Genomic DNA, 23284 nt, shown 5'->3' on the forward strand with positions numbered 1-23284 from the left:
CGCTTGGTTGTGCTCCCTTCGCTTAATCACCATAGCCCTTTGCGTTCGTGGTCCAGACGGAACCCTGAGATCTGGCATTGGATTATTCTCTCTTTACATCTATTCCGTCTGAAGAGTTTGGGTGCTCTGGTTTCTCCCGGGGCCCGTGGAGGTGCAGCAAGAGACCTGCCGGGGTGGGGGGGCAGAGGCGCGGGGCTGGGAGCTGCCGTGCCGTGGCCTCGGCCGCTTGCTGGCTCTCACAGAGCTCTACCTGGAGACTGCCGGAAGGGTGAGGGGGCTGAGATGTGCTCTTCCTTTCTCACTGCAATGGAGAAAAGAGGCCAGATATGATCTCAAATGGCAGAGTTAGCTATTTAACGTCTTCTGGCAGCTGGACCAGGTGATCGGTCCCTTCCAACTGAAATATTCTATTCCTCTTCTCTTCTCTTCTCTTCTCTTCTCTTCTCTTCTCTTCTCTTCTCTTCTCTTCTCTTCTCTTCCATTCTATTCTATTCCATTCTATTCCATTCTCTCCTCTCCTCTCCTCTCCTCTCCTCTCCTCTCCTCTCCTCTCCTCTCCTCTCCTCTCCTCTCCTCTTCTATTCTCTCCTCTTCCATTCCATTCCATTCCATTCCATTCCATTCCATTCCATTCCATTCCATTCCATTCCATTCCATTCCCCTTTTTTGTGGTTTGTTTTTGTGGGTTTGGGGTTTTTTTTTTTTGGTTGGTTGGGTTTCTCTGGGGTGTTTTTTGTTTTTGTTTTTTTTTTTTTTTTTAGGGGATGTCCATGCTGTAGAACTAATCCGGTGTCTCCCAGGCACTGTGGTGGATGGGGGAAGGGGGGTCCTAAAGACTAAACTGAGTGCGTGCGGTGTGTGCAGCAGGATGTTCCTGTTCAGGCAGGCTGGAGGGGGGGTAATGGTGAACTTGGCTTTTAAAGCATGGAAAAAGTGATCGTGCAATGAAACTTGAGCCGAACTCTGTTCTTGCTCCTGTGTCAACTTTGCTAAAACAATCTTGGCTCAGGATTTGTCCCTGTGGGAAGGTACGCAGATTGGGAAGTGAAGCCAGGTGAACAAGAAACAATTCAAGGCCTGAAGAAGTTAAAAAAGTGAAGACTGCTGAGGTCTGATGATGGAAATTCATTAGCTCCCGGCTGAATAAGTAACTATGATTCTCTTTTAATGTGAGAGCTCTGCCAGCTTGCAAAGGAGCAGATGTGCACACAAGATGGATGGTTTCAAATAGTCAAAATACTGTTTTTTGGGGTTTTTTTACTTTAGTGATTATCTTTTTTCATCTAAAATAAATCCAGATTGTGCATAGTCTGGAAAACAAAATAACAATATTTGGAGAGTGGGAGTGTTTATTTAACAGGTGGCTTATTTGGCAAATGGTTCACTCTTATAAAAATAATATTCCTGTAGTATTCTGCAGAAGTGATTTGGAACATACGAGAGCGGGAAGGCAGTTTTGGGGGTTATTACTTTATGTGGGCTTGGGTTAGGTTGGTTTAATTAAGAACATCTGCGGGAGTGTTTTGCTAAGTGCATTTGCATCTATTATTGACTTCGAGCTGGGCGCTGCGTGGTGGAGAGCAGCCGCCCCTCCTCTCCAAGAAGGTCGGTGACAAGCCAAGGCAGGGACAGGGTGCTGCTGCAGAGCAACCCATGGGCGTCAGCCCGCCAGCCTGGGGGGACGCAGGCTTAGCAGATACACGTCCAGCCTCCGGCGAGGAAGGGCACCTCTCCGTAAGCGTGGCTTTGACACGCGGATGTTATTCCCTGTTCAGGGTGTTATTCCTATACAGGATGTTCCCTGCAATGGGATGTTATTCCTGTTATTCCCAGGGACTCATCCTGGATGGGGGGAAAAGGGGACGAAGCCCTGGTGACAAAGGTGCCCCTCGGTCACCGATGCTCAAACCTAAGCTCTGCCGAGGGAGTTGGGTTTGCAGAAAACCGAGGGATTCGGGTTTGCATGGTGTCCCCGTGCCTGGTGGCAGAGAGCAGGGGCAGGGACAGAGCAACCCCGAGCTCCGAAACGGGACCTCAGCGCAGCTGGAGTGCAGACCCGGCACAGATTCTACGTAAGTCGTCTGCACTGGGTGTGATAGCTGCACCGGAGCTGGAGCTGAGAGCTATTTTAATAACAATATTTTGAATAGCAGAGGGATAATTACACACAGATTTGGCTCACTACCTCCGCGAGGCTTGGCTTTTGTTTTCAGATGGTGTCTCTCTGCACTTAACAAACACAAACGACTCTGTGGGGGTTTTTTTCCTATACTTGTTTTATTCTTATTAACCCTTCCCAAGGCGCTGGCACTGTTTTAAGTAGCTGGCCTGGTACTGGATGGTGCTGGCACCAAAAACCGGTGGGGCGTTGTTTCGGTTTTGGCTTTTCTGCCTCAACCTGTGGAAGGTGGGAAGGGATTTCTTTCCAAAATATTTTTAATTGATTGGCATATTAAAGCACTTTTCACAACTCCCAGGTTTTGCTAATAGTGTGAGCTTTAAATATAGGTAAAATGCCTTTAATGACAGAAGTCATGAGCACGATAATTTAAAGTGATTATTATTAAATTAATAGCCCTTGACAACTAATTCTTGTGATTGATTTTAAGACTCCATGCCAGTATTTATCATTATTATTTGTCATTTATAGCAATGGTGTCATGATTTTTGAGTGGGAGAGGAATTAGAGACTGAGAAAGCATTGGAGTTGGGGGGGGGGGTTGGTTTGGTTTTTTGCCCGAATCGGCCAAATCCCTGGTTGTCAGCTCTCATGAGAGAGATCCATGCTAACGGGGCCAGTCTGGGATGGAGAGCCTAACGGTAATAACTGCACATGTCACCATATGGTAAAATAATTACTTTTCACAAGCATCAGCTTGATGAGGAGCAAAGAAAAAAAAATTATATTTCGAGATCCCAGTTCATCAGAAAAATGAACACCCTGGGCATTGGACAGAAGATCCCGTGCTCTCCTCAGGGGTCTCAGCCGAAAGCCAAGCAGCCGCCTGCGAGCCCTGAGTGCAACCCCGCCGCCCTCCGCCCCATGACAGCCAAGCCAGAACAGCCCTGCCACGGGGAACCGGTTTCAGTCCCTTGCCTTGGGGCTAACGCCTTGTCGCTGGCACGGCTTTGCACGCCGAACGCGTGGCTTTGCACCCCAAGCACCGGCAGCCCCTCCTCCTGGGGCCGAGGGGAGCGGGTCCTTCTGCAGCAGCGGACCTGCCCGGAGACCTGCACGTGTCTAAAGCCATTTCAGAAGTATTTCGGTCAAAAATTCTCTACTCCCTTCTTCTGTTCATTAACCTTTACCAGAGTGCTAATTCTGTATTCAAATAGAAGGTCAAAGCCCTTAGCTGATTTTTTTTCAGAAGAACTAAGTGTCTTATCTCAAACATTCTGGAGAGAAATACGGTGCCAGCAGCACTCATCAGTGCCTCTTGACTGGCGCTGCTGCCGTCTCACTTCCCGAGGAGCCGATGGTATGTCTGACGTGGGAGCGACTGTGCTGGGGAGATGACTTACTAAGGGTGATTAACTTTGGGAAATTAATTTTTTAAACGTACTCTCTTGCGTTGTGGCCTTTTGCAAAAAGGTGCTTAAGGCACTGAAACAAAGACCGAGACACTTATCGAAACTCCCATGACAAAAATGAATATACTGTAAAAACTCGGGTGTCTTTTCCGCTACGTGTCTCATCAGAGGGGAGGTGAACTGACGCGCCGACATTTCTGCTCTGCTGCATCTCTATAAAGCTATGCCTGCACAGAAAGTCTCCAGCACCGTACCCCATGCTCAAGGACGGCTGCACGTACACGTCCGGCTTGGGGAGGAAGGTTTTGCTGAGTCAGAAAAACGTCACGGAGCTTTCAGGTTTGTTCAAGTTGAAATTAGAGCCCTGTTAGAGAAGGTGGGAGCTCAGACCTCACCGCACAAGGTGTAACACCCCATCTTTGTCTTCTTAGCTGGCTATTTGTCTGATGCTTCTTTTAAGGCTCATCTTATGGGTTAGGAGCTCAGTCTGAGAGCTGCAGCCTCCTCCTCCTCCTGCCCCCAGCCCTTCCCTTTCACCTCCCGGCTGAGGAGAGATGGGGACCAAGAGATGGAGACCAAGAGATGGGCACCAAGAGACGGGGACTAAGAGAGGGAGACCAAGAGATGGGGGATCAAGAGATGGGGATCAAAAGATGGGGACCATGAGATGGGGACCATGAGATGGGGACCATGAGATGGGGACCAAGAGACAGGGACGAAGAGATGGGGACCAGGAGACGGGGACCAGGAGATGGAGACCAAGAGATGGGGCCAGCAGGGTGCCAGCCCCGCGCCGTGCTGCAGCCCCTTCCCCAGGAAGGGACGATGGAGCCAAGAGTGAGCTGATGCCTGGGGAGAGCAGCCCTCTGCTCCAGCAGAGCCTGAGACAAGTACCGAGCATCTCCTCCATCTTCGCCAGCACAGCACAGCTGCTGCGGGCGGTAAGAGCATCGTTTGGCAGCTTTGTAATTAATGTGAGGAAAAAAGCCCTGATGAAACTAGAAAATGCACAAGTAGCAGAGCAGGATGCTACGTGTTTGCTTTTCCAGGGATACCTGGGGAAAGTCGGATGGAGTTCCCTTTTTCCTGAATCGGGCTTGGTGCTCACCGCTAGCCAAAGCACGAGGCTGCGTCTGCAGCGGTTCCAAAAGATTGATGCAAATATCCCAGAACTAAACTTCCAAAGCCTGTGTCAAGCACGCTGTGTAATTTAGCTCCGCATCGCCTCTAACTCCACCTGGCTGCCTTGCTAGCTGATTTTCCAGCTCACCAAGAGCAGCGCAGGAACACTCGCCTGGCCCCAAGGCGGCTCGGAGCCCAAGGTGGCTGAGGCTCCGGGGAGCGGCTCACGGGGACGTGTCCGTCCCATCACTCCCTTTGTCTTTCTGCTACTAATAAACACAGAGGTTTACGTGGATACATGCACCTAGCTTGCTAAAAGTAATTTAGGAATGATTCATAGGGACTTGCAATCCTTAATTGATGGCAAACAAATATTAAATCCTCTTTATACAGAAAATAGCGCAAATGAGATCCGTTGCTCCCCTGGCCCAAACTCCCAGGCTCTCTAATTTTAAGAGCTTGGGGGGAAGTGAATTTGCAGTAGCTTACTCCAAAGTTAACTTTTTTTTTTTTTCCTTGTCGTAATAAATGTAAAAAGGTCAAGGTTAATGAAGAAAATAGTGAATTCGAAGTTCCATGGAAGAACAACCCAGTGCTTTTAGCAATTCACTTAAATGAGAAAGGAAAACCAGTTCCTTTAACGTTTTAAAGCTTTCGTAGCCTAATGAACCATGCTACCTCCCGCAGCTTCTACAGAGCCGAAATTCCTGCAAGAAACTGTCTCATTAGCATGAAGTGGGAGCAGCTCGCCCGGCCCGCTGCAGCTCCCCGGGATGCTTCGCCTCTCCCACGCCTGATGAAGTATCTCTACCTGAAGTGACACGTCAAAAAATATTAAGCACATCTAAATGGCTGCCACCTCCCTGCCTAAATTAACCGCCCTGTAGAAGAGGAAAGTCTATTTTCATGTAAGAAAAAAAAAAAAATTAATAATACTAAGGCAGGGGGAGGGAAGGAACGGCCCTGCCATCTCTCCATTAGACACCTACCAGAAAACAGGGCTGCTGCTGCTCAGTCACATCTTTAAGGTTTATTCTCGCTTGTGGTTCACATTTAAGTCGCTGTCGTTGAGGTTAATGGGAGTTATGTGCTTACAACTGTAATGGTTTTGATAAGTGGAAAAGCTGATGTTATTGCACATAAATCGCATCGTGTAATGTGCGAATTGTGTTTTGGTTTTGGCTGAAAAATAATAAGGAGAAGGATGGATGTGCATTAGGAGAGAACAGATTTCGCCCTCTAGATACCAAATATAATATATATCATCATTACTGGCATTTTTTTGTCTGGCAGCATAAAAAAAAAGGGTAGTGGAGGAATACTGAGCACTTTCATATTTGGCAGATAAAAGGGGAAATTCCTGTGGCCGGGCTGGAGCAGCGCCGCACCATCTCCTCCTCCCCCCGTCTTTAACTTGTGGCTCGCTGCAGAAATGCAATTATTTATTCTGCTAACGGGCGCTAAGGTTTACCTGCTGCCCAGCTGCCCGGGGGTGAGGGACTGCACGGAAAGCGACTCTCAGCTGTGCCATTTTCATTGCTGTTTGGGGCTGGGTTCCAAGTCCTTCTCCTGGAGCGAGAGCAAAGGAGAAGGTTCCCTCCTGCATTGCTCCACTCACTGCGGGGGCTGGTGGCATAAAGCACACCCTCAGGGGTAATTCTGGCAGTGACGGAGACGTCCGCGTGCGGGTGACGCAGAGCGGCTGAGGACCGTCACGCATCGCGCAGCAGCTCCCGGGCGCGGGAGCCCTCTGGTGCAGAGACCCCCCGGCCCCGCGTGGGAGGAGAAGGGAGCAGCCAGAGAGGGACAGGAACGCATTAAAATGGGAATGACTGAAAACGGAGCACGTGGGAGGTGGCCAGCACGCTGGTCTCTGCAGTTTTTAACACGGGCATTTTCTAACATAAAGGAGCCTTTGAGCTCATCATGAATCAGGCAGGAGGTGACAGGAACTGAGGTGTGTGCTCAGCCCTGACGGTGCCCCGGGGAAAATCTCCCCGCCCTTGCTGATACAAAAATTTTTGAAGCAGGATTTCTAGAGAATCCCCCCCAGATTATCCTGAGACCCTCGTGCCATTGCCTTGGCCTGGCTCTTTTCAGTTCTGTCATGGACTTTCCCAGTCGCAGAATAAATTCCCTCCCTTGCCCTCAATGTTCAGCCAGAAACGTAACAGAGGACTGAAAAGTGGAGCCAACCCAAACTACGCCTGCTTGCAGCATCCCTGCGTCTGCAGCGGCGGTGCTTGAGGTCGGTCACGCTGAAATGAAATTCCCCCCTTCGATGTCAATACTGATTTATCTACTCTCAATATTAAGGCTGAATGGAGAATTGTTAATTCCTGGGGTTTAAGACTTTAATTTTTTAAAAATATTGTCTTGTTTTAATGAATTTGATGTTGCAAGCTGTAGCGTGGCCGGAGGGGTGTGGGTGTGCATCCCCTCCCCCAACAGTGCTGCAGGAGCAGGGGCACCCCGGCCCCCGCTCTGCCCTGGCTCGGGGACACGTGCGGTTCAGTGTCCGTGGGCATGGGGATGGGGACGGGGACAGGGATTGGGATGGGATGGGGATGGGATGGGGATGGGATGGGATGGGGATGGGATGGGATGGGGACAGGGATTGGGATGGGGATGGGGATAGGATGGGATGGGGACAGGGACTGGGATTGGGATGGGATGGGGATGGGGATGGGATGGGGATGGGATGGGACGGGGATGGGATGGGATGGGGATGGTATGGGATGGGGACAGGGATTGGGATGGGGATGGGGATAGGATGGGATGGGGACAGGGACTGGGACTGGGATGGGGATGGGGATGGGGATGGGGATGGGATGGGGATGGGGATGGGGATGGGGATGGGATGGGGATGGGGATGTGACGAGCCTTTGGCAGCACCCCCATGGCAAACCTGGCGAGCAAGGCGACGCATTGCCAGTGCTAAAGCATCAGCTAAAATTTATCCTTTTCCTAAACTTCCTCACATATGCCAGTTTATGCAAAAATTTTAAAATTATTTAAGATTCTTTTAAAAGAAACATGGGGTTTTTTGTTGGGGTTTTTTTTTTTTCTTTCCCTTTTTTCTCCAAAGAAACAAAACCTTCCATGGCAGGCTATGAAATATGGATTATTTACCTCCAGACTGGGCACAAGTCTGATCCCATCTTAGAAGTAAATGCATACTTAGTCTTTAAGGCAATTTGTTTATCCATGTAAATACATATTTTGGTATACACATTCTTTATAACACAGTTATGTGGACTAAGCAGAGGTTTTGGTAGGCATAACATTTACCATGGTTTGTCTAGAACGCTAGCTCTGAAAATGTGCAAAAAAGCAGCTTTTACTGGTGATGGTTTTTAACACTCCTGTATCTTAAAAACAGCGTAGTTTCTAAAAAAAATATATATATTGAAAAGTTTAAAAAAAGCTGTCTAGCTATGAAGGATACATTTCCTGCCAAGTTATAAACCCTTGAGAAACTGCATTTGTTCAAGAAGTTGTGAGACATCCTTTAATTCAGTATTAGTATAATATCACGATCAGCAACTGTATAATTAGAGCATCACTGCATCTCTACGTGTCACCGACACAATGGTAACTGCAGACCTGAGTTATTGCACAAGTAGGAACTTACGGTGTTACAGACTTTGGGGTTTCCAATGTGGACAACGACCTTGATATAAATATTCAGTTATACTGCTTGGAGCTAAGCCATTTATTTTTGATGTTTGAAAGGTGGGAATAGATATAATAATATTTGCCCGACAGATGTGAACAGTATGGGTTAATCCTTTGAAGAAGCATAGAACAAACCTTTGAACAGTTGCCTAAAGCAAATACACCCCACGAATTAAAGGGCGGGTAGACTTTGTAAAAACGCGGTGTTCAATCTGCAGCGGTCTGCACCGCCCGTTTCGGAAGAACGCCCCGGTAAGTCCCAATCTGTACAATTCCCAGTTTACCACGTGGAACAGATTCACCAAGAACCAAGTGTCTTTATTCGATCAACACCGCCTACAGCTCCAGTCCTGCAAAAAATTGAGGTCGTTTGACTCTCCGCACTGGGTCTGTTGCATTAATGGGTGCGTGAAGCACGGCTGTAGCTCTGTAGGACCGGAGCGTGAGCAGCCTTCAGGAGACTAACCCTACGGACACCGAGGGCACGCGCAGCATGTGCGATCCCGGCACGCCCAGCACTGCGCTTTGCACACACGCGTACACACACACACACACATCCACTGCCGAACACGCGGGTCTGACTGATAGTTAAATACCTATTTCATCTAAGGAGACGCCGTTGGCACCTAGAAATGTTTGTGGGTTTCGGGTTTTTTTCTTTTTTGGACTTGACAATAATTACGTTCCCCCAAATTTAAGGGAAAAATTCAGAGATGGGACCAAGCGTCTTGTCCATGTTATCCAGTGGCTTTACCTGGCTCGAATGCAAACAGTCAATATTTAAATTTTTTTTCTTTATATTTAATAAAGCTGCTGTTCATTCTATTCTGTTGCTGGAAATAGCAGGTTCCAGATACCAGGAATCATTGAAATGAAATATATCATCAAAATATAGAATTTGATCCAGCCACAGCATAGAAACATCTCTCAATGTTACGTGAGACGAGGCGTATGAGTTGGGCTATGCGCACCCTTTTGCCTTTCTTCATAAAACCATACTGACATGATACCTTCTGCAGCACCACTGTTTCTAGCGAATGGATTCTAAAATATAGCACTTTAAAGCTGCAATACAAGAGAGATCAGAATATCAGGACTGGGTATAGTACAATTTGAATTGGTTTTATACTATTTCCTTAAAGAATGAATTTTGTCATGTTATTCAAGGTTTTAAAAAAATTGCCACATTTCTGAAAATAGTAACTGCTTAGCACACGGCTGTAAATAATACGATGGGAATAGCACGGTCTGTCACCGAACATACGCAGAGCGACCCAGGACATTTTATTGCCGTATTTGGGAGCCGACATATTTCTGTTTATTCCCTATACCAGGAGCTACGACAGATTCGCTGCACGTTCTGTCTACGCGTGAGCACGGGACGGTGTCCATCGAGACCGGCGAAACTCAGCGTCTGCCTTGTCAAACACTGCGGCACTTCCGAACTGACTTTGGAACTGCTGAGTACGCGCAGTGCTCACCGGGCATCGCGCGCCACGAAACCCTATTGTTCGGAGGAAAAAAAAAAATGTGGTGGTGTGATAATTGCATCGCCTGTTGGAGTTCGTATACAAAACAGGGGAATAATAATGCCGGTAATGGATTTATTATTCTCGTCATCAATAGTTCTGTAAGCAAGTCAGCATCTATTGGGGTCACCAGGGGATCTTGCGTTCAAGGGCTGTTGGCCATAGTCATGTCCCAGCAATTTACACAGATGGCATTTTTAAATTCAGCTGTAAACTGTGAGCAACGATTTGTGTTAATGCTGCTCGGGGCTGTTTAAAAAAAAAAAAGAAAAAAAAGAAAAAAAAAAAGCTAGTAGCATTATATGCTATTTCGAAACTCGATCCTTCACTGAGTGAAACGAGTGTTATCTCGATAGACTGCGGCGCCAGGAGCTCGTGCTGGGGTAAGCTGTTTGTACAGTGTTAGTACATTGGTAATGAAGTCCTGTCTGTAAAGTTGATTTTACCATGGACGGCAACATGCACTTCAGTACGGTTATTGGAGCAACCTCGGTTTAATATATATCTGTATTTTATATATATATATATGTATATATATAAAATTCTACTTGATACTTCATGTCTTTTCAGATATCTACTATTTAAAAGCATCCTTTATCATTGCTAAATTAGCCAAACCAGTACAAAATTAAGTGCCAGAAAAATACCAATTCACGTCGTTTTTGCCAGTAATACAAAAGGGACTGCTCAGCTTCTCACATTTACAGCCATTTACGAATTTTGATTTAGAATGACTAAAAGGGAAACGTTCCTACATTCAAAAGGTGTCTCAAAATAATTTGCGTTCTGTTTTGTAATGGGAAAACTAGTTTTTACAGACATTGCCTACTGGTTTGTGGTGGTAGATGGAAAACCTAGAAAGGAGTTGGTGCTGTCTTTGACTGATTGCCTCAAAATGTTCAGTCTGAAGCAGGTCGATGACCCCCTGGGGATGGGAGAGGAGGTTTTCCTTTTAGCCAGTAGCACCTTTGTCCTCGACTAGCGATGTCTTATGCTCAAAAGGATGCTTTAGCATTTCCCAAAACACATTCCAGATTTGCTGGAGAGGAAGAGGAAAGTAGTGTTTTATGAAGGCACACCCATGCTGAATTTGCAGGAAAAAGGAAAGAAAACAGAAAGCAGTACTGCACAATGCAGTTATAATACAAGGCTCATTCTTGAAACCTGAATATCATGCTCGAAGAAAATCTAGATATGTGTGTAATATTTTGAAGGCAATATTATTTGATTTTTTTTTTTATCAAAAAAGAAAAAATGTTTCTGTGTAAATGTGGATAGAATGCTATTTAAGAAGGGAACTGAATATTTGTATTGCAGCCTTAAAGAAGCACATTTTTACTGCAATATTTTTCTTTTTTTTTGTAAACTACGGTCTGCAACTCAGCAGACCATGACTGAATGCTTTTGAAAACTTGTAGATTACAAACATGAAATCACAATTAATATCCTCTAAAAGTAATTTCAGAGCTTTCACGTCTTAAAAAAGGACAATGTGTACTGCTTCACAAGGTAATGCAGCTAATCAAAAAAAAGGAGTAGAATTAAAGTATTTACATAATGAGCAATTCTACAGAAGGCGATCATCCCCATGTAAGCACTGCTGATTATATCCCACGCTGCTTTTAACAAACTCTACCAGATTGGATCCAGTCATCAGCACTTTCAGAGAATCCTTAAAAGCCTTTTATGGGTCTTTACACTTAGTGCAGAATGATGTTCTTCAGGTAGAATATGCTGGTGAGGGAGGACAGTGTCAACACAAGGTACCAGCAGGAGAAGAGGACTTCGGCGTCACCGGTGATCCCGTACTGGGCGGTACTGGGAGCTGCAAAGAGAAGAAAAAGGGGTTAAGTGAAAATTTCCACTCTAAGACCCCCAAATTCTTTGCTGTCATTAATTCTTCTAAAAGATAACTACTAGGGCGACAAAGGCATTCTTCTGAAAACTGGGGAAAATGCCACAAAAGCAGCCAAGCCCTCCGGCTGCACCGCTCGGTGGATATTACTTTTTATTTTAAAGAGGATAAATCGTTATTAAGGCAAGCATTTAAAAATGTGAGTACTTAACATCGGATGAGCATTTCATGTTTAAACATCTGAATAATTTATCTGTTTTTAAGTTACCGAGCATTAAGATCTCCGCTGAAATCAATGAGAGGTGAATATATTTAGCTCTGTTGGAAAACAACTCATTTTCTGCCTGACTTTAGAAGCCCAAGTTTGACAATCGTGCTTGGCCAAAGACATTCATATTTATTTCCAGTCTCTTTGAAGAAAATGTATTTACTTGCTTTAATACAAAGCCTTTCTCAAATTCCTAAGGAAAAATTACAGTAAGTGCATGCAAAAAAAAAAAAAAAAAAGAATTAAAATATAAGAGAACAGTGTCGGGAAACAAGTGAGGAGACAGTCACTTGCAGCGGCTGTGAGCGCGTTGTCTGCAGGCCGTCCTGACTGCGGCACGGGAAACGGAGCTGGGCACAAACCTGCAGTTTTGGTCTTGAAAAGCCACGGGAGGGAAAATGCTACCTCACCCTGCACCGAGCCGAAGCTGTCGGGATGTTCAGCTGCTAAACAAACGCTGCAGGCTCACTTTGGCCGGCAGGCGTCGGAACAAAATTTCTCTCAAATCAAATAATTTTCTTTTATATGACGTATGAAACCCAGACCTCTTACAGTCGTACGGAGCATCCTGTGCTCTTTGGTTAAACACGGGTAGCAAGGTATAGCTTTCCAGCCAAAGCTTGTCCCACTGCCTTGCCCAGGAGCAGCTGCCTGCACCAGCACCGCTGCCCCTCGCCAGTGCCAAGCCCACCTCTGGCAGGGAGGCACCAGGGTACGGCGCACGCAGGGCTTCGCAGTCTGCAAACGTCACCAAATCCTCACCTGCTTCCCTTTTGGGTAGAGAAGAGGAGGAGAAGTAAAGCATCCCTGATGGCAGACATGAGCCGTGCTGCCGGGGTGTCCCGGAGGGTTGCACGGTGCGGGAAGGAGGGAGGGAGGGAAGGATGGAGGGAGGGAGCGAGGGAGCAAGGGAGGGAGGGAGGAGAGCGGGATCTTGCTCGGCAGGGTCGGTACCCATCATCTGGCTTGCGTGGAAAGCCCCCCCAAGATGAACAACGCTAATAAAGCAACAGAGAGGATTTCACTAAAATCACAGCCTGTCCGGAGGAGCAGGAGAGACTACGGCACTCACCCAGGAAAATAAAGGAAACCTGTGGTTTTCACCAAAACTTGTTTGCTTCTGCAGGATACGGTCTCCTGAATTTCAAGTCTTGTTCGGTCTGAACACTGAAACATAAACGTCCCTTTGCTTTCTACACAGACATCTGTGCTATGTGCTACCGGGTCCATTTTCAACGTATGACATTTTATTAGGTGCGGAGTATGTGATAATACCAAAAATCATTCATTTCCCCTCCATGCAGAAAGGTTCAAGTGATAAAAAACAATTACAAGCCGAAGCTTGATTTTGAAGCTTGGTTTAGTGACTTATAACCATGACTAACTGCAGGACGGGGCACTCTCTTCTCCTCTCATTAAAAAGGAACTTTCTGTGATAAGTCAGTATGACAAATCAACATTTAATTTATTACAAAAACCAGGCTAGCAAGCTGAAGCATAGCGTAGGTGGTATTTCATTTTATCATATTAAAAGAGTTTCCCCAACGTAAAGATAATTTGAACTACGGTGGCTATAAAAGCGAGTGGAAAAATTATGTAAATCTGATTTCCTGCATATGAACCAGTACTATCTTTCTAAAGCTTATTAAATCATATCTGGATTGTTTCAGCACAAAGGTACTAGGTGAATTAATGGGGGAAAAATACGTAGACTTGGGTAGATAATAGAAAAGAGTTATGGTTCCCAAAGCTGGCTAACCAGAAGAATTTGATGTGAAAGGAACCTGAAGGAGAAGCAAATTTGGACGCATTTAAGTGACTGGACTCTGCTGGCTTTGAATAAACTGCCCCGAGGGCTGAGTTCACGTGGTACGGGGATGCCAGACAAGCGCAGGGGCTGGTTTTGCTGGTCCATTGGCCCCGTTTGATTCCACCCCGTCCTCCACCTCACCCCCGCTGAGGAACGAGGGTGTCGATACCGTGGCTGGGGCTGACAAACAAGATTGCAGTTCAAAAAAACCATTTAATCAGCTCTCTGAGTTTCTTTACAGCTGTCTTTGGCATTACAACAAAGAATGAAATCCAGCCGTGCTGCGTGGCTCCCAGGTTCACTGGGACTGACGCTCTGAAAGAGCTTCAGCCAAAATTTGAAATTATTCTCCAGCCCCTCTAATACCTGCTCCATTTCCTCAGATTCCTTTAAAGAGGGCAAACTGGTGTGAGCCTGCCGGCAGCAGGGTCTGCTGGTTAGTACCTGCCAGGTGTAGCTGCACCCAGTCAGACCTGCAGCAGCATTTGGCATTAAAAAAAACCCCAAAATAAACCCGGAGCTATTCACGTTTGCGTCCACGTGGCCCCGGGAGTCCCCCGAACAAAGGCATTGCTGTTGGTGTGGAAGTGTCCCCAAAATCTATGGCGTGCCAACAGGAAAACCCATCGGAAATTGGCTTTAAAGGGCTTTTTTGGAACCGCGTACTGCAGGTTTAAAAAGCCATGCTATTTTAATTCAAACTGGAAGTGGTAGCTGGAAAACTGTGCCATATGCCTGCGGAGGACCAGCAGTTCAGCATGTGCGTCGTGGTGCGCTTCTTCAGCCCCCTAATTCATCTGTCGGTGCAAAAAGCCTGACTGCTCTTCGGCTGGTTTAATAGCCTCCTGTATAATTAGCAGCCTGGATCAGAGCATCCTTTGGGCAGCTCGGCTGGCAGAACCGGGCAGGGCGCTGCCTGCGCGTCCGGCTGGGGAGCACCCGGTTGTCTCAGGTACGATGGGCGGTGGCTTATTGATTGGGAAAGTCTTCCAGATCATTATGCCTCTTAGCTTTAATTTGACTTCTGGCAACCTCCAAGTGTTTCTAGTCTCCGAAGTGAATTTATAAGCAGATGCCCCTCTCTCACTGGTAGTGGCAAATGGGTTGCATCAAGTACAATGTCACGGTAAAGCTGCTGGGTGGCATACAGGTTAAAATGTTGTGCTTTGCTCTTAAAAATACTTAAAAATTAGTAAGCTTCTGCAGTCCTTTTCTTTTTCACCTTGGCACTCTGATTAACTTCTCCTGTGGCTACCTGATTGCTTTGCTGGCAAAAGAAAATTTTGTTCCCAAATATAAATAAAATTCTGTAGATCTTTTGTGGTGTTTTACAAACTTTACAAAGTAAATAAACTTACTTTTAAAATTTAAATATTCTTAGTATGGTCTGCTTAGTCATTAATCTAGAATGACTAATTATTTTTGATAAGTACTAAGTAGTCCTTGTTTGCATTTTCATTGCTGCGTAATGCTATGTAATGCTAGGCAAGGTCATTTCGTACTTGGACTGGTCAATTTTCATAGGGTTTTCTTGAAGGTTCTCTACGTTAGACTAAAAACCTTAATTTAGGAATGAATGAAAAGGTATAAATGTTTGAAAATAGCATAAAACTCACAGCTGCTTTTTTTTCCCCCCACTAAGCTCTTAGCATTGAACGCCATTGTTTTATGCAGACACGCACACTCGCACTTGCAGTCTTAATATTTGTACAGCGAGATAATGGTGGAGGTCTGTATGATTAGGCACCAAATAAAAGCATGATTTATTTGACTCTGTGATTACACCTGCAGCTATCCCGGGAATTTCCATAATACCGATCACCACCATTATGACGGAGCGCGCTCTTTATATCTGATTTTACAGCGCGTGAAGCTTTTGGTACACAGAGAGGGGAAGGAGAACAGCGGTTGGCCTGCAGAGAGGTATTTATCTGGCTAAAGATTCCCGTCCAGAGCAATGTCTTGGTAACTATCTGAAACAGAAACCAAGGTCAAGCTGCTCGGCTCCCCTCGTGCTGATCTGGCAGTGCAAATTCCGTTCAGAGCCACGGTAGCGGTATCTGAAAAGAAAGTGAATTTCCATTTGGAAGAAGATTAAAATGAGCTTGATGACGAGTCTGATGTTTGAAACGTAAACTGATCTAAGGTTCGGGAGATGCAATAAGTTTAAAATAGGTCAGCTTCGGTCATTGAGGGACAGTAATTTCTCTCTCGCTAATGGAGAAGGGAAGCCCTGCGCCCGGCGGCAGGGTTACTGGGCGCTGATGGTCCCACGGGCGCCGTTTGGCTGTGGCCGAGTTGAACTCAAGGCGCCGGTTGCCATCCACGCGTGATGGAGGAAACGGCTGTAAAATCTGTGGGGGAGAGGCTCCTTGTCCGTGTGCGTGGTAAGGCAGGGGCAGGGTGCCACGCTGAGCCGACGAGCCGTGGAGGGACCCGCTGGGGTTCGGCAGGTCCCCGTGCGTGCCCGCTCCCCGAAGATGGTTCCTCCCGCGCGCAGCTCCATGGGGAGCCCTGTGCTCCTCGGGATTTGCCAAAGTCATCGCCGCCCCGCCGAGGGTAACCCCCAATACTGATGTACGGCAATAGGTTAGGGAAGTGGGTTTGTGTGCACGTCCTGCACCGTGTCCTTACAAGCGTCAGCAGGCTCGTGTAATCTCCCTTAATACATTAAAATTATCGGTAGATCTCTGTGAGCGGACGCTCTCGTTGTGGCAGGGACGGAGACACGCGGAGAAGGTTTCTGCTCCCGTTCCCCGCTTTGCTTTGTAACTCCCCGTGTTATTAGTTATCGAGAGAAGCGTGTCCGTTCCTCACTTTTGACAAGACCGCATCTAGCATCTTTCCTGGGAGTCATTTGCACGGTGTCACAGTCCTGCTGAGGGAGAAACCCCTGCTAAGGTCAGCACTCGCCGCGTCCTCCGCTGCCGTCAGAGCACGACCGCCGGCCAAGGTCCCTATGCGCATGCCTCTGAGGTCCACGTGCTCTTATCAAACTCTCCTTTTTTTCTAATTTAGTGATTATTCTACATAATCCTAATGTTTTATAGCAGTTAGAAGTTGTAAAAATACTTAAGGACACTCTTAGCACAGATAGGATTATATTCAGACATCTCTCCTGGTGGTGAATAGAAAGGAACAAAGTAATATTATATCACTATCTCTAATTAATACAAGAGATTAGGAAAAGTACTACGCTGAAATGTGCAAACCAACATCTCCTAACACCAAGGACTGCATTAGCCAGAAATAATTATAAGCTTTAATGCTGATGCCTTGTAGACAAAAACATGGACCTCTTTAGGTTGTCTGAATAAGCAAGACTAATTCTGTTAAATGGATTATGCAGACAGATGTTAATAAGCGTTTCATTTAACTATATTCAGGTTAATGATTTATTATAGGAAAGCCTTAATAAATAGTTTTTGTGCAACATTGAAAATATACAGGGCAGGCAGGAAGGAATAAACTAACTCAAGGTCAAAGCAGTAAGAAAAAAAAGATGAAAAAGACTGGGCTGTCAAAATTTTTTTCTTAAAAGAAAAGATTGTAAGATAATGGGACTCTGAAGGCTCGGTGGAGTCCTACAGATAACATCTCTAAATATTGTTACACTTGAAGTTAGTTGAGGATTTATGGCTTTGGAGGAGCGCGTCGACAGTCTATAAAAGACTGAATTAGAAAGCAATGGCTTGTGATAGGAGAGGTAATCTGCTTGGAGAGCGCTGGAACAGGCTTACGAGTGTTTTGACCAAAGGGAAGTTTGTCAAGAAGAGAAACCTCTCTCTGTGCCTCGGAGGCCAGGCAGGATTGTAGAAAGCTTGACCTTGGGAGAACAAAACCTTCAAATCTCATGTAAAAATGAATCAGCGAAGACACCGGTTTGTTTGGTCTTATGCAAATGCAATCATCCTCAAGGCTAAGCGCCTGAGACAGGAAATTTACAGTGATGGAAAATTAACTAGTGAAGTTAAATAGATAAATCTGAACGAGGAGGCCCTTTTGAAGTGTGTGCCAGATGGAGACTTTGATTAAACAGAGCTTTGACCATGATAATAACACTTGGAAATTGCTGATAATTTCAGTAACGTTGAAATGCATTTGGACCGTGTCTGTGGTAGCTGAGAGCTGGATGTGGTGACTCAGAAGGTCCTCTCCAGTCTGATGTTCCTCTGTTACTGGTATGAATCACTGAAATTCCTTTTAATGAGAGAGAAACGTACAGCGCTGCCCAGGCCAACATCCCCAGAGCGCATTTGAAATGCAAAATGCTGATGTTTTAAATGAAGGCATACATTTGCAAGAGACTATTTTATAAGTGATTTATTTATCCCAGCGAAGAAAGCCAAGTGAAGAAATCAGTGCAGAGCTACTCCGCCCGGATTTTGGAAAAGTGAAACACATTTGATGGGATGGCTCACGGGGCCCTCAAAAATGTTTTCACCGAGTGTAACAAAAAATACGTTAGACAAGGTAGCTCAACGCCACTGGACGCGTCCTCGCCGGTGCGCTGTGCTCATTTGTCTCCCCAGTCCTTGCTCACGGGGAAACACGGGGACGAGGAGCACGCTGGGGGACACCACCTCCCCGTAGCATCATCTACATCAAGTACGTTAGTATAGGGAAGAGCCATGTTTTGCTCCCTCTCAGTCCCTGTGCAGCCATGCTCTGGGTCACCTGCGTGTAACTTTGGGTAGAATTTTGCTTTTGTGCATTTGCTTTTTCTATTTTCTAGCCAGGAGTCACTTAGCACTACCGAGACCGATATATCTGAAAATCCTTGAGAAAGCAGACAGGAAATATTGCAAAAGTTGTCCATTTGCCTGGATGGATTTACGCAACTTCTTCAGCTTATTCTAAGACAGAGCTGTGAGGGATAAAGCCAAAACTGGCAAGGTCCTGAAAAGAGTGGCTTTGTCATTCTCTGAAAAGTGAGCGTTGGCAGAAGGATGTGGAAGATGAGTCCCCCAACAGACCGATGGAATTGACAGGGGAGGGGTATTGTCAGGTCCTGTTCATCGGCATTCACACAAGGCTGCTGTGAGATGCAGAAGCTGTCAAATGAATGGCTTATGCTGATTTGTTTCGTATTTCTAATTTAAATGAATAATGCAGCACTTTTTGAGTTTTAAAATAGGAATACAGAGAACAAAAGATTATTGCTGTAACTGCAGAAGTAAAAAACAACTATTAGTTGCACTGAAATATTAAAGCTTAGTATTTTAAATACGTGAGATAGATATGTCACCAGCAATGTTTTAAAGCGAAATATTACCCCTGTGTGTGTTTCCGTGTATCTCTCTGTATGCACAGAAAATAAGAAGCATTTCTTGTGTCGGTTGTAAAGACCCTAGTTGTGATATATTCTGTATCTAATTTGAAACTGCCTCTCGATACTGATTCTGACTGAGTTAAAATATAAAATATGACATTTACAGGACTAAAAAGAAAGTGAAGCAATCAAAACATCATAACTAACTCAGCCACCCAGCATTGTCATTTCATAATTGTGGGGATCTTTGCCTGGGATTTTGGGTTCCCTGGCTGTGCCAACACGTCTAAGGAGGCAGCAGAAGAGACACGTTTCCCTCCCTGCCCTCTGCAATAGTTGGGTCACCCTTCCCGTTCCACCCACCCACACACCGACAAATAACTCATGCTAAATATTGTAAACAGCAAAGTACTAATTTAAAACCAGCTGAAAATACATGCAGTCGTGTAAATTTTAAGTAAGATGATTTTTGCTTGCTTATTAATGTGATGGGGCATGCCAGACACATTTTGCAGTTGTTCAAACTAGACCTACTTAGTGAACATTTAACAGCTGCATTTCATTAAGCTTATGGGGAAAGCAAAACCATAACTGATGGAGGTTGTTAACTATATGCAAAAGGTTTTTAAGTGTCTTAATTTCTGTTCTCAAATAACTCTCTGGAACAAAGCGTTTCCAAAGTCAGCAACTTCTCCAAAGTACTTAGTGCAGGCATCTCCATATATATGGTATGGATATGGAAGCATGCCCAGCCCCTTAGGTTGACTCACCGGCGATGTGTTATCTTGCAAACAGAATTACTCCCTTTTCCAAGGACAGCATCCCATGCTCAGGCTGAGGAGGATGCAGTTAAAAATCTAGCCATCGATTCGGCACAGTTGCATTTGGAAATGTGGTCCTGGGCCTGGGAAGAGCTTTGGTGGGCAGCAGCAAGGAGCAGTCGTGCTCCAGGTGTGGTCGTGATGCCACGGGGTTGTTGAATCAGGTCACCTTTAAGATTTTTCAAATATTTGTTGGCGACATGGACAGTAGGATCGAGTGCTGATGACACCAAGCTGTGTTGTGTGGTCAACACGCTGGAGGGAAGAGATGCCATCCAGAGGGACCTGGACAGGCTGGAGAGGTGGGCCTGTGCGAACCACATGAAGTTCAACAAGGCCAAGTGCAAGGTCCTGCACGTGGGTCAGTGCAATCCCAAGCACAACTACAGGCTGGGCGAGGAATGGATTGAAAGCAGCCCTGAGGAGAAGGACTTGGGGTGTTGGTGGATGAGAAGCTCAACATGAGCCGGAAATGTGCGCTTGCAGCCCAGAAAGCCAACCGTGTCCTGGGCTGCATCCTAGAGGCGGCCATGGAGATGAGGCGAGGGCTGGAGCACCTCTGTTCTGGAGACCTCAGGCTGAGAGAGTTGGGCTGGTTCAGCCTGGAGAAGAGAAGGCTGCGGGGAGACCTTAGAGCCCCTTCCAGTCCCTGCAGGGGCTCCAGGAAAGCTGGAGAGGGGCTGGTGCCAAGGGCAGGGAGTGACAGGCCAAGGGGAATGGCCTGAAGCTGCAGGAGGGGAGATGGAGATGGGATGTGAGGCAGAAATCCTTCCCTGTGAGGGTGCTGAGGCCCTGGCACAGGGTGCCCAGAGAAGCTGTGGCTGCCCCTGGCTCCCTGGCAGTGTTCAAGGCCAGGTTGGATGGGGCTTTGGGCAACCTGGGCTAGTGGAGGGTGTCCCTGCCCAGGGCAGGGGTGGCACTGGGTGGGCTGGGAGGTCCCTGCCCACCCAAACCGTTCTACGATTCTATCATTCTATCATTCTACCATTCTATAATTTTTGCTGTCTCCTGTTTGCTTTTCCCCAGTTTCACTGCCTTGAGACCTGCCTGGGTCAAGCACCTCTCAGCAGCCTCCCTCCCACTTCCAAAAGCTGTGCTAACAAATGGAACCCTAAAATTGTAGGGGTTTGGGGTTTTTTTTTCCTAAAACTCATTCCTCCTTCCTGTTAGCTTCCGAAATCCAATGTTTTATCCAAATTGTCATTGACTCTTCTCACAGAAATCCAGTTTTAAATCTGATTATTATTGTTCACAGCAAAACATTTAATGTAAAAAAAAAAAGGGGGTGTTTAGAGAAACAAACATCTCTAATTTTGCAAACTTATAAACAGTGAGCAAATTTTCCAGCTAATTTATACTTTAAAAAAATGATAGTAATTTGACTGTATGTAAAGTTACAGATGGATTGGCAAAATTTAGGTAACTCAGTTGAGAAAGGGTATGATAATCTTTTTATTCTAATTAAATGGATGCTATTGTTGAAGTGTATTTCAGATATCAGAAAAAAATTCCTCTCCAAGAAGGGAGGCAAATGGGATATCTTATACTTAGGCATAAGATCCTGTTAACTCAAAAAACCTTGATTTTGGACATTTTTACTTCACGTGCCAAAGGAATCGCTGCGGTCCTCAGGGTCAATGTGTGCTTTTGAAGGAGTTCAGCATCTAATCATTAGTGACATGATGGTTAGAGACCTACAGAAGCTATTAACATCTTCTATTCGGTAAATGTACACCCTTGAATTGTCAAAGAACCCGCTATAACTCCAACTACTGCATTTGAATACATTTGAATATAAGCACATTATATTGCTGCTGTCTTCACAACGAGAAGGTATTGTCGAAGCTTTATTACCTACGTGTGGTTTGTTTCCAAACTTGCGTTTTAAATTTTAGCATAGGGTTGCCAATAGAAAAGTCCCCATTTACAGGCAATTATCACACAGTGGTACCTAAAAATCCCTGTAGTTATTGCTCGCTCTAATGATACGGTCTCGCTGTTCTTACTCAGAAGTGTTTCTAAGTGTGGGCTTTTCAGTGGGGCTGGGCGCGCTCCGGTTTTGTGACTCCGTATTTCTGTATTTACAATGGATTCAGGTAACATGAAAAATGGGCGACGATGACTTGGAGAAACTCTTAACAATAGCAGCCCTAACACAAAAGCCTGTTTTGTAGATAATCAGTGTAAATAATGCTGCTGTCTATCAAGTTATTTCTTCAAGCAAATGTCTCTGGGTATCATAAAATCAGACAAAGCAGGCTCACTAATCTTTCCGATAGTGCACACATGCTTTTGTTGCCACTGCAAAAACAAAACCGATTTTAAATCCTGATGCACCGTTGTACGGTATATCTTTAATGGAATTTCATTTAGACACAGATAAACTTGATCATATCAAATGAAGAAGCCTTCCATTAAATAATGCAAAGGAAAAGAATCCTTCTAATGCATTAATAGGATAAATGAAGCAGCCAGGGAACACGGAGTGCCTTGGTGTTTAACAGGATAAAATAGTACAGCCCTGACGCACCCGATTTCTACTGCAAGGAATATTTCATAATCCCAAGAAGTATTTATGAGGAAAATTACTGTGAGGGAATAGAATAAAATTTGGCTTCATATATCATCCTTTATACTCAAGTTATCTTGAATTTCTTTGTACAGCTGAGAAGCGCAGTCATGCCGGAACAAATAAAGTATCTTTCAGGAACTTCAGTGCTCGGATGTGTACCAGCCGCGGAGGTCTGGGATGCCCCTGGCTCCCTGGCAGGGTTCAAGGCCAGGTTGGATGGGGCTTTGGGCAACCTGGGCTAGTGGAGGGTGTCCCTGCCCATGGCAGGGGGGTGGGACTGGATGGGCTGGGAGGTCCCTGCCCACCCAAACCATTCTCTGATTCTATGATTCTATGACTTTTAGCAGACGGAGGCGATACCAGCCCCTGTGCTGGAAGGAACCTGCGCTTAACCAGATCACCGCCCCATCCCTGCCTGTCGCTGGTAAAGGAGACAGCAGAAATCACCCATGTGCCTTGGCCGGAGGGTGGAGCAGAGCAGGTCATCCATGGCACTGCACAGACATCCCGCTGTCCATCGGAGCGGCCTGAGCCCGGGCGCAGCTGTGAGGACAAACGGCAGCGGGCACCGTCACCCGCAATCCCCGACCGTCGCCCCCAACGCTGACCAGCAGTACAGGGACCGTCCCAGGGTGACCCGAGCTGGGATTTTAATGCGAGAACCTCAAAGCTGGATGTGCCGTAATGAGAAGGAGCTGCATGTGTTTCAGAGGGCAGATTAAAATTCAAAATAAACTTAGTGACCGAGAGAAATCTTTTGGCCAGAAAAAAAAAATTTCAATCCAATAAAGCCAGAAAACCCTCTGCTTTTAAACAAAAATAGCCA

The 23284-nt window shown here is 45.9% G+C and overlaps 1 protein-coding gene across 2 annotated transcripts in view; it reads right to left on the minus strand.

Moving 5' to 3' along the window:
• Positions 1 to 23284, minus strand: part of NEGR1 (neuronal growth regulator 1) — a 318746-nt gene that overhangs the window by 17704 nt on the left and 277758 nt on the right. The window contains exon 7 of one of the 2 annotated variants that reach the window (XR_008578049.1): positions 11415 to 11685. Coding sequence is in view for 1 of the 2 variants with exons in the window: in XM_054833648.1 (XP_054689623.1) it covers positions 11561 to 11685 (125 nt within the window). In the remaining variant the exon portion in view is untranslated. Of the gene's footprint in view, positions 1 to 11206; positions 11686 to 23284 lie in introns of those variants that run through there. The other variant, XM_054833648.1, reaches the window with a different exon arrangement.

Source organism: Grus americana, chromosome 8 (assembly GCF_028858705.1).
Source record: "Grus americana isolate bGruAme1 chromosome 8, bGruAme1.mat, whole genome shotgun sequence".
Lineage (NCBI taxonomy): Eukaryota > Metazoa > Chordata > Aves > Gruiformes > Gruidae > Grus > Grus americana.